Source organism: Haliotis asinina, chromosome 3 (genome assembly GCF_037392515.1).
Source record: "Haliotis asinina isolate JCU_RB_2024 chromosome 3, JCU_Hal_asi_v2, whole genome shotgun sequence".
Lineage (NCBI taxonomy): Eukaryota > Metazoa > Mollusca > Gastropoda > Lepetellida > Haliotidae > Haliotis > Haliotis asinina.
In genome coordinates this window covers 38,944,988-38,957,472 of record NC_090282.1, presented here as the reverse complement: position 1 = coordinate 38,957,472, position 12,485 = coordinate 38,944,988, and the positions used below count along the sequence as shown (strand labels likewise).

Here is a 12,485-nt window from a genome sequence, read left to right as displayed (position 1 = left end):
CGTCAAATCCCCAACAGTGCCATTTCAGCTATCCTGAAAACAGAGTCAGTTGTCGTCTATCTTAAGTATAGTTGTTATAGGGATGGGAACTATTTGAGATTGTATTTGAAACAACCAAACGTCGTGCAATGAACTAGTACACAAATGCAAAACATGTTTATGCTGACTCACTGACAGATTAGTGTCGAGGACATATATCGCACAAGGAAGTATAAATCCCAGAGTGTATACTTAGGTAAACCTGTCTTCCAGGTTAACAAGCAGTTTTCGAAGGTTCGAGTAGGATACACTGTTTGAGGTTAACCCTCACCATATCAATTACTATATACCCTTTGATCAAGGGTGTTATCTGACACTCCAGGATAGTCAACTATGCTGCCTGTGGGGTGCATGTTAACATGACATATAAACTCATTTCAGTTAACGTTGTTACCTCGTGATCACAACATCGGATGGAGTTCAGGTGCCTGTAGTATTGTGCGTATTTACGTGGGCATATCAACTGGGGAATCACAAGATGATATGACAATATTAAGTCGGTAAGTAAAGATGTTTGTATGAATGTATAATTGTGTGGGTCTGGCAAATTGCTAACTGTTACACAAGATTAGTCAACCATGAAGCATGTGAAATGAATGTGCGCATGTGTTGCATGTAATCTGTTTAAGTGGTTGTTCATGTGAGTATATACTCTGTGAAGTGTCAACATATGTACTACTCGTCTATTTATTGTTTATGAGTTTGATACAGATGAGGAAGTGTGTGTGAATATATCCACTGAGGAGGGCATGCTCATGTGGTTTTGTTAGCAAGGGACGTGCCTTTGATGGCCTGTTTATCAGCCACGGACATACATGTGTGGTGTGTGAGAGCATGATCACTTTTAGAGGCAGATACATACATGATATGTATACGCATGTATATGCATTCATGAGGTGGGAAAGTGAGTGTGTATGTAAGTATATCATATTTCTACGTATCAGCTGCTTGAGTGGTTGTTTGTGTGAGAATATACCATGTATGCATGAGCCCTAGGGGTGTTCTTCAGTTGGTGACTTACAGGTGCATCAACAAAACATCAACTGGGAAAGAGCTTGTTCATGGAGAAATATCAGCTGAAGATGTTCAGTTATTTGACACGGGTACGTTCAGGTGTATGTAAGTATATCATTTGTGGAAGCACCAGCACAAGGATGTTGTACAAGTGTGATAGCACTGCGTCGAATCAGCAGGTCGAATTAACTGGTTACAGGTGCACATTGCAGGGGAAATCAATGTCTAGACGAGTTTACCAGCACTGGAAGTTCACGTTTATGGATTATAAGTGTTTCTATTTTCATGTCAGAACACGAATTGAGAAAGTATATGCTTAAGAAACTTATGTTCATGTAATTGTAGTGTTGGGAGTTAGCTAATATCTGATAATTGATGATTGGCTCATTACAACCGATCAATCATCGAGATAACGTAGTCAACGTCATTTATCAATTTTTCCTGTTCTGTTTGTTAATGCACACAAACAATAAAGGAAAAGAATTATAGGTCTTTGGGTTTTTTAAATTGCACAAAACGCATTTGTAAATTTCACATCTTTAAAGGATGAGAGGTATGTTAGGAACAGGAAGTTTCTGCCGTCTTTAGACAAATTCAGTCATGACTTGGAACAAGCTTGCAGTGCTTATGAAATATAATTAAATGTCACGGACAAAACCAACCTTGTGCAATATATTGTTAATGCAAACAAATGTTCCAAAATTGTTTGTATTGTTACGGTTAAGAATTTACCGTGACAACAATTTAAAAAATCCCCTTGTAAACCAGCAAAACAGAACAAAGACAAATTGTTTACGTTCAAATTCTATATTGTTATACAACGAGAGCAAGGTATACAAAGTCACTAGTCATATAACAATGCAGATTTCAGGTACAATTCGAGAGACAAAATCTAAGTCAGTGGGTCACAAAATACAATATAGCAAACTCACCAAAGTCTTGGTATGAGAGAGAATCAACTGTGGCAGAATGTCAACACAGCGATCGGTGCGACAGCAGATAATGTAGATTTAGGCGTTGACGGGATTTCAAGTGTTGGCGGTGACGTAAATGGGTATGAGTGTCGCCCTCAACACGGCAACCATTCTTTATATAGATATTTAGGCATTTCCCGAAAGTTCGGGCACAAACGAACACCGTCAACACTGTAGAATGCCCTAGAATAAGTCTCCCGGAAGTAAACATTGAAAACTAGGAACAGATAAATTCCGGAAAACCAGAATGCTAAAAGTGTTGACCAACTATTAAAAGGAAATGTGACCCATAATATTTACTATTCAAAACACTAAACATTGTGACCCAATAATAATTATTACTGAATTAATAACAAAATATACAGGAAATACACACTCGTAACAGTGTTCAGTTATGAGAAAACATTATCAAAAGCTTGGCCGCTTGGTGGGTGAGGCGTTCACTAGTAAGCCATTATGCTGCAGCTTGATTGAGTATTTGCATCACATGCACCTTGCTATATTTGTGTGATAAGCCCGAAGGTAATTTCACTACCACCATACAAAATCATCTCATGACGGCGGGCTTTCCTTCACAAATGTCACCAGAATTCATACATATATGTATATCTCAAATCTGTACTTGATGTATACGATTTCTTCTTCAGAATATGTCCGGAATATTTCTTCTTCTACTTGTGTCCCTTCTTGTTGCATGTGAAGGTAACAACTATTTTATACTCCTGATGTTTCATATAATCCTCCTTCTCAGTTAAATGATGGTCTGATAGTGGTGTTTCAATGTGTGACTTCTGACACACATCTTGGAGTCGGACGAATGCGAAGTGTAATTCATTTTGTGTTGTCGTGTAATACTGTGTATGGAAGCATACATGTAGTTCTCATGTATACTTGTCGATGATTTTAATAATATCTCACACTTTCGCAGGACATGTGAACCTGACAGGGTCCACCATTACCGCAGTCGCTGGCCAGCCATTCACCTTCATCTGCGGGAACAGTTTTCGAATGTATTTTCAGGTCTACTGGACTGCACAATTACTGAACGGAACGTCATCATTCAGTGTGCGATCATACGTTGATGAAGAATGCAGATATTCCTTCAACACTTCGGATATCTACAACTTCACCTGTCCACGAGACGGCCCATTTACCATGACAATTCTTGACGTCGATTACCGCACATATCAAAATTCCAACTGGACATGTATGGTCGTACCCTTGTTTGATAGGAGCAACACAATAGTCCTGGATGTCAATGGTTAGTGTCACGCCAGTCACGTGTCCAGATATTATGTTGGTGCATGTATGAAAGAACTATAGAAAACTATTTGAAAGGTTTAATACGTAGATAAATTGTCCATGCCATCGGACATAGTCTCCGTCATTTCCTGGTTAGAGTTAAATATAGAGCTGATTTTGTAACAATGTAAATGGAACGTAAAAAGTAGCATACAATTTTTTTCTGCATTAGATAACACAGACAGTGTTGTAGCCTAGTTGATTAAGCGTGTGTTCGACACGCCAAAGACCTGTGTTTGAGTTCCCAAATGGGTACAGTGTGTGTGAGGTCAACGTCTGGTGTCTTCCGCCTTAATATTGCCGGGTTATGATTAAAAGCGACGTGAAACTAATTTCACTCACTCACTCGATCACTGCATAACAAGAGGAGCAACTGATTTTGCAAGCTTGGTAACATTCATTGCCCTTAAAGGATCACAGATCTACGACAATTCGCTATGTCTCGTTATGTCATGATCTGTTTGATTTGGTGTTATCTATAAAACATTATGCTTTTCTTATCGCTATTTTTGGACATGTCCGAATGATATCGAAGTCTTGACTGTTCGCGGTCTATGTCTTTCTATATATGGGCAATTTCTGGCTATGTATGAGCAATTTCTCGCTATATATGGACAGTTTCTGGTATAAGGGCGTATCCTCACTGTGATTAACAAAGATGCAACACAGCGATCTTTGTGACCTCTTGATATCTCAATTATTTTACAAAATTGCTGGAAAATATCTCCAAAAGTGTGAGAATAGATGGAAACGAAAGTCTATTCACGTCTATTATATGCACTTTAAACCTCATTATGTGATTAAGCGATCTGACAAATAGTGGACAGGATTTGGTTCCAAATTGAAAATGCTGTAATTTGAAAAGCTTTTGAAAGCAACGACTTAATGTTATCTTCTTGACATCAAAGAATTTCACAACGGAAATGAAATGGAAGGCTCACCGCTGCAATAAATGAATAAACTAAAATGCAAATATCGTTAATACCAATTGACTTCTATTCTAAGAATCTTTGCCGCGACATAGCTGGAACATCATGCAGTCTATGAATATTTTCTTTTTCAAGCAATAACCTCTTTTAGGAGGTTTATTACTCCACAAAAGTAAAAAAAAAAATACAAAAAAGTAAAAAAAACCAAACAAAAACAACAACAACAAAACAAATATGACATCAGTCTGCAGATGATTAATAGAACTCGTGATAGTTTCTCTCCTGACCGTGTAGCCTATACGTTTACACTGGTATAAGGTCTCAGCTGAGATAGTACACGGGACAACTATTTTTATGAAGTCCATTTAGTTCGAGAGATCATGAAAATCAAACCGGAACCGACGGGCATCCAGTAGGACATTTGGGTACGCAACTTCACCGACATAATGTTCGACGGAAGTAAGCTCCATTACAAGATGGAGTAGTAAACGTGCATTCAAAATGTTGTAAAAGTAATGTAAGCATTTTATGTTCTTCCAAAGTGCCACTGAAGACGATCAGCTTGTTGACTCCCACAACACGTGTTCTAAATCTGACTGAGGGCGACCCGATGTTGTTGGTGTGTGAAACAAACCCGACCAAACCGCCGTCAAACATAACGTGGACGAAGGACGAGGACGTTATTACAGCTGGCGCCTCTTCATCCACTCGTGAAGACGGAGGACTTACTGTTACTGTAGGTCGCCTTTCAGTGGAAATCACAAGGGACTTTCATATGATGAGAATTTATTGTGTTGGATCCTACGAAGAAACGAACCTCAGAACAGACACGATTCTGCTTCACGTCGATGGTATGTACACGTTTTTCTTCTGTCTTCAGTTATGTCGTAAAACCAGAAATAGTTTTCCATCTTCGTTTTTTGAATTTTTTCTCAGGATTATTAATATTTTTCTAACCACAGTTGTCAAAACTGTTTGCACTTACAATGAAACAATTTTCGAATGTGAGATGAGTCATCTGAAAAAACTGTAAATAGTTGTGATGTTCTAGTACGTGCTGTGTATCATCTCACCTGTGCTAACGTCACCGCAGGTCACAATATACAGTAAGGTATGGTGTATTTCTGCTGGGACTGGTGGTTAATGAGTTACCCCCGGCACTCGTCTCAATTGGTCATGTGACCAACAGATCGAACAATGTAATATATTATTCATTCATGATTAAAATGTGACAATGTATTGTCTTTGAAGATCGTGACATAATTACAGTCACTTCTTTGGAAGCATTCTCTCTGGAACATAATACAAGGTTAAGACATTGAAAACTCGAAATTTAGGCCTTCGAACTGAAAAAAATGCCCTTTCTTGACGTCAGGAATTATAATAACTGTCACATAGTAGAGTAAAAAACAAACCCGAGATTTAAAAGTTAATGTAATTTATTAACTAAATCTATCTTATTTACAATAAACCATTTATGCTTGCCTTCACTACTGCATTCTCACCTCACCAAACACCCTCGTACTCTTTCCCTACACACTCACTAACGCCCGTCATACCTCACTCTTCAAATATACTCACATACATTCATATCAACACTCCCATCAACACTACAAATGTCCTTAAAGAAATGCACATTAGATCATATAATTATATTATTTACACTGAAGATGGAATAGACAATAACAATTCATTGAAAACGCAAATCAGTTACTTTTATTGATCACTGTTCCAATCACAATCGATGTTGTTTTCACCATATGTGGCCGGGGGTTTCAGACAGTTCGTTAGTTCGGTGGTATATTAGGGGTCCTTCTCCTGCATGTAATTCTTCAAACACTTTGGCTGCATGTCACTGCGATTCCTGATGATTAACTGGCGCAGACATACTGGGTTAGGGTTAGGGTTACCCAGGGATAGGGTTAGGGTTAGGGTTAGGGTTAGGTCAGGGTTAGCTCCCCAGACACCCAAGTCAGTTCATCTATACACAGGCGGCATGTCAGGGTCGATCCCTCACGATCAGCGGGACAGCCTTACGGGGTGTAACACCTACTCCGGACACTGAATACAAAAAGCACGCCACGTATAAGGTGTCTTTACATATACACAACATATGGGTTTTACACATACAAGATGTGTTTACACGGCTGTTTTATAGTTACTTGATACACCAGACTTTCACTATACTTTACCCATAACTGTTGTCTGAATATTATTATTACCCCAGTACACTAGCTTAGGGACATTCTCAAATGCTTTCCTTATAAATCACAATCCTTTCACATTCCAAACTTCAACAATTATATTACACATATTTCATCTAAGTTAAGGTTACATATTATAAGGTGAATGCTAAACCTCAATACATATACAAACAGTTCATTGAACGGGTTTCATTAACAGATAACATAAAATCATAATACTCACACCAGCTGAAGATATAGGGAAAACAGTCAACCTGACACACATACACTTTCCAACTGGTTGCCAAGTCACAATTTTCAAATCAAACCGTATATATCCCCCAAGCTACTTGATTCACCTCAAGCCTACTACCCAGCCACATACAACAGTCTTTCATGCTGCACACTTCAGACACAAATAATAGCTCAACACTTGCATCACTGCCCTCGCTCACAAGTCCTCACTCCAAACTTGTCACGCTTCAAATTTAACACTCAACATACATCATGAGAATTGTGATCTTGACAATAACGAGTATCAAGGTAGGGTAGGATCGGGTAATAAGGTTTGGCTACCTGGGTAGAAAATGTATACTCGTCCCAGCCCTAGTTTCTGTGACCATTGCATTCCTGGTGATGAACTCTGCTTTTTCGAATCAAATACCAAGTCGTACCGTTTACCACAGACTCCGATGTGTTAGATGGCAACAAAAATGTTGTTTGTCAATCTGGATGCTGCCATAAGCAGTTATAATTAGTGGTATAGTTTTCATTTACCCAGATTTCGTGAAGCCAAATTTCTGGAAACCCCGAACAACCATATTTATGAATGTTGCACATGTATTGTGATTGCACATGTGTATAAATGCCGGAATATCTTACTCTTTGAAATAAGCTGTTCAAGGATTCAGTTTCACGAAGATATGTAGCTTGTAAATGGGAAAAAGTAATTTATGTTTTCAAATCAATACAACAAGCAAAATATTTTTATTCCAAACTCATCATAAAACTATGATATGAACGTATCCTGTCTTTACGCGTTTACAGTACCACTGGTGGAAATAAGTATCAACTCAACAAACCTCCCCCTGGCTGTGACGGAGAATGATGACGTCACACTTGTGTGCGCGACCAATCCGACACTGCCGCTGTCCACCATTATCTGGACGAAAGAAAATCAGACAATTACAAAGGATGTGACATCAACATCACGTGGTAAAGATGGTGCAGTTGTCGCAGTCAGCATGGCGACATTCACCGTCTCTTGTGGTGATCATCTCTCCCGGATCCAGTGTTCTGGCGTCTATAAAACTACTCGGATAACATCTCAATCTCAGACCCTGTTTGTGCACTGTGTCTCGAAGGATGAGACCTCAGGTGATTGAAAATGATTTGAATGATATATAGTATGGTTCAAAATTATTGAGAATAGCTAAAGCATTTCATATTATTAAACGAGAACAAATCAGATAAAATTGAATGTATTGTGAAAGTGAACTGACCTTTTCATGTTGTGTAGGTAACAATTTAATATTTTATCAAGTCTCCTTGAGCTTCACGGCACAGTCTAAGACGGGTAGGCATACTTCCTATCAGAGAGGTTAGTGTCTCGTGAGTTATGCTGTCCCAGTATTGGACCACTTCTCTCTTCATGTCTTCAATTTTTGTCAACCCCTTTTGATTCACACATTCCTTCATCATCCCCCAAATGTTCTCAATGGGATTTAAGTCAGGACTATATGCAGGAAATGGTAATGCAGTCACATTTTTCTCCTGAAACCACTGCTTGGCATGTTTTGCGGTGTGTTTAGGATCATTATCTGGCTGCAAAATCCAGTCATTTCCATAAAACACATGTGCACTTGGAAAGAGAAAATTATCTAATATGTTAGTGTAGCGTTGACTTGTCAGATTTCCCTCAAACACACACAGCGGGGTCGTTCCTAATAAGGATATCCCTCCCCATACATGAAACTTTGGGCTGTATTTAGGTCGTCGGTACAACGGTGCTGACGCAGACTTTGTCCATATTTTCACATTATTGGGATATACCCATATTGAACTTTCATCAGTAAAAATCACATTTTCCCAGTCAAAGTTTTCATGTGCCAAACACCACTCAACACACCTGTCTTTATGTTCTTGTTTCATGAGAGGAGAAGGAATTCCAGTCTTTTTCTCCCATCCAAGATCAATCAAATTTCTTCTAACTGTAGATTTTGATACAACTGTTGATCCCCTTTCTATCATTTCATACCTGATGTTGGAGATGCTTGCCCTTTGCTTTTTAGACGCTAAAATTTCCAGCCGGACGCGATCTGAGAAGTCTGGGTCTCCCTGCTCCTTTCTGGTGCCCCAAATCCCTTCCCTCTTTAAAATTCTTCCTAATCCTATACACAGTAGAAAGAGGAGTTCCTGTTCTCTCTGCCAATGTATTTACATCATCAATTCCTTGATTACACAACTCAAAAATCAACCTTCTTTTATCTTCAGCAGACATTGTTGACAGTGCTGAGGAAAATGACGTCTGCTACAAATTCAGGGGAGGTAACTCTAATTGTACTATACTCAGTAGGCCAAGATGAGTTACCTCCCTTATACCATTACTTAGTTTTAAGTATCAGTGAATCAGTTGAGGTGTTAGGATAGCTCAAAGTAAGAAGAAAAATTCTCAATAATTATGAACCAGACTATATATTGCCCATTTCTAGCCAAGAGGTACATGGTGAAGTTCGTGCCATGTGTAAAGTTGACAAATTGTTTCAGTGCTATACAGGATTAGGACGCCTTTCCAGCTATTGTAAACGCATTTCGTAGAATGACATTATTAAACACCCACTAGGACAAGACCCATACAGGACTCCAAAATCCTCCGCAAAAACTGACGTAAACGAAGATTACCTCACATCTGTCTGCAGTGCCTGTTTATGTGTAATTACACGTGGTTTTGGTAAGTGTGTTAGTTTAGTCTGACAACGCTCTCAGCAATATTCTAGTTATATAGCAGTAGACTGTAAATAATCGAGTCCGGACAAGACAATTCAGTGGTCCACAGTATGAGCATCCATCTGCACAATTGGGAACCGATGAAATGAGTCAACCAAGTCAGCGAGTCTGACCACCCAACCTTCTTAGTCGCCTCTTACGACAGGCATGAGAAGATATGAAGGCCAGTATTCTAAACCTCCATGAGTACAGTGTATATGAAGTTGCCTTGTGCACCACCATTGGTTTGTGTCCAGTATCAGAATCTCGTGTGACAGATAAACTTGTCTTGTCCAAAACGTAAGACACAGTTTACTCACTCACAAATTATATAGTATTACGCAAGTCTGCATCAAGTCTGACCATGACAACAAATCCACGCAAAATCACATTATTACGTTATTTTACAATAAACAGACTACACCAGTAATGTTGACAGCGTGCCTAACTCATCCAGCACATCATGCCATGTTTTGACATCGTTATGCTGATACCCGCTGATTTAAAATCATTCAAACTGTATTCTCAAGAGTTGGTAGACTATTTTGTGCATTTTTGCGATCAATAATCTTCATGATTGATAATGACGACTGGAAAAGAGCAAAACAGTAAACCATGCAATGTCATTTTCCTTGGAACTTTCAGGAACAACGTTTGGTGCTGGTGTTGGAGTTGGCATGGCAATATGCCTGGTTCCCCCTCTCGTTGCAGCTGCTGTGTACGTCTTATGGTGGAAAAGACGCCTCACAATGAAAGGTGAGTCCTAAACGTCATCAATGATCAAATAAGTGGACTAAGCTCGAAGCAATTCATACATCTACCATGCTGTATATGCCTACCTATGCAGTGCCGAAAACATACGCGGAAAGATTTTAAAAACATGTTGTTATCTCTTTTTATGACACCTTTAATGCATTTTCAGATACGACAGAGCCACCCGAATCGACAGAGTGAGTAATACTATTTGATATCGTTGTTTGTGGTGCTCAGTGCCCACCACTGTGCATCTATAACGATTGATAATTGATCAGTGACGTCATGCAACAGCCACTGTGACGTCGTGCGCATTTACTATGACGTTATAGACAGACCTTAAACAGCGGGGTGCCTATTCTCGAAAGTGTCCCAGCTAAGAAAGATCCTAACTAGTTAGGACATGAGTTATGATATCCTACTGTTAAGATAAGACCCATTCTCGAAACGATCTTAACTTTGTCCTAAGTTGAGTAACTGATCCTAGCTATGATAGGGAGCTCGTCAGTATGTCAAATAGAAAAAAAACACCACCTTCATGAAGTTCACCGAAACATTATCTATAATTCATTGCATGAAAAACACATATGTTAGGGTAGCTACGATCTACGACAAATGGTGAGACTAGAAATCGAAGTAAAAGGTTGAAAGTGGTGAAATTCAGCTTTTGGTTGACTTACTTGATCTAGAAGAAATTGTAATTAATTATATTTATAATATTAAAAATTCATTCCTTGTATCCAGAAAAATAGAGTGAAGTTGTATTCGAATAGATCTAAACTATATATTTTATCAGATATAAGTATTGTTAACATATTCAATATTTTCATCACATCAAATTTATTTATTAAACTAGGACATAACATTTGTCGTCAGATTTTGAAAGTCTGCCAAAAAGAGAATTAAGACGTACAAAAAAGTTTCATGTGATTTTTTTAATGATTATCATGACTTGAACTTTAATTATGCGTCATCTCACAAAGTGAAAATTCACTTAGGAAATACACAGAAGTTTCTTCCCTTATCAAGTTGGCTTTGACATTGACATTTCAGAGGAATGTGACAGAAAAGAACGATGTTGTGAATAAAAAGGGATAGAATAAGTAACAATAAAAATACATATCGGTTGTAGATCTAAAGAATATGTGTATTGCAACAAGTACGTCTTATTCACAACTGATAAATTGATGACATAAACTCAAAAAATCTTCCTATAACTCATAAAAACTGCGTGCTGTTGTAATTAAGCTGTAATTAAGTTTTCACAACGTCAAAATTGGTGAACAAACAAGTAACATTCCATGTTGATTTCCACTAAGATGGACTTAGGACAAGTCAGAACCTATCCTAGTATTTGTCCAAAGTTAGGATATCCTAGCGCTAGTATACTTTTTGAGAATAAGGTAGGACACCTATCCTAGTGCTAGGATCAAAGTTAGGATATCTTAGGGCTAGGATCCTTTCGAGAATAGGAGCCCAGCTCTTGTCTATGTAGTGATAAAACACTAGAGCCCAAAATGATTTATTCTGTACATATATAATGAATGCCCATACATTTCAATAAATCTTCCTTCTGTTGTTACAGTAGTGCAGCCCCTTCCCGATCTGGTAAGTAGTCATGCTCACACCTCATAAACAGTTGTACTCCAAAATGTCGTTTGAATTTTCACTGGGTCGTTGCATATTTCAGTGATGGTCTCAAGTGATACGTAATTGATTCGTTGACATCCTATGTTATGTACTTGCTCAAACCTCAGCGAGGTACGTAATGACCCTATTTAAATGATTTTTAGGACATTACACTGTCGCAAAGAAAGCAAGCGGTTCGTGACACTGATGAACAACGATGTTGTAATTCTTATTCCTATTTTTAGATTAACATTTATTGTTTTGCAGATGACGTGCACGACCCAAACATGTACGAGAGCATGGATGACAACGCTAGAGAAAGAAAAGACACAGCCTATGAGGAATTACACATGCAGGTCTATGAAAACACTGTCAAAGCCCACAGGCTCTCTTGAGGACCATGTTATTAACGAAGATGTCGGATAACTTCTGTTGCTTAATCATTGTACATTTTTTGTGTCCTCTGCGAAATTGACACTGTATCGTTGAGTTCATTTCTAAGTGACAAATAGTATTGTACCTGCTTTTAATGCATGTAACTGAAGGTCAAATAAGCCCAAGCCTTAGTTTTCTTGTTCCTGTCCCGGGGAAGTAAGTCATTTTCTGACTTTCCTTTGAATTTCACAATCCACATGTCTTTCACTGATGCATCCAGTGTTAGGCATTTTCTACACCAT

General features: G+C 38.5%; 1 protein-coding gene across 1 annotated transcript; it reads left to right on the top strand.

The window, feature by feature from the left end:
• Positions 1-203: 203 nt before the first annotated feature.
• On the top strand, positions 204-12,368 carry LOC137276820 (uncharacterized). Its single transcript, XM_067808467.1, has 9 exons — positions 204-539; positions 2,675-2,729; positions 2,956-3,288; positions 4,801-5,109; positions 7,489-7,818; positions 10,072-10,182; positions 10,349-10,376; positions 11,765-11,787; positions 12,076-12,368. Exons 2-9 carry the CDS (start codon positions 2,678-2,680, stop codon positions 12,201-12,203), a joined length of 1,314 nt encoding a protein of 437 aa, XP_067664568.1. The 5' UTR covers positions 204-539; positions 2,675-2,677; the 3' UTR covers positions 12,204-12,368.
• The last annotated feature ends 117 nt before the right edge of the window (positions 12,369-12,485 follow it).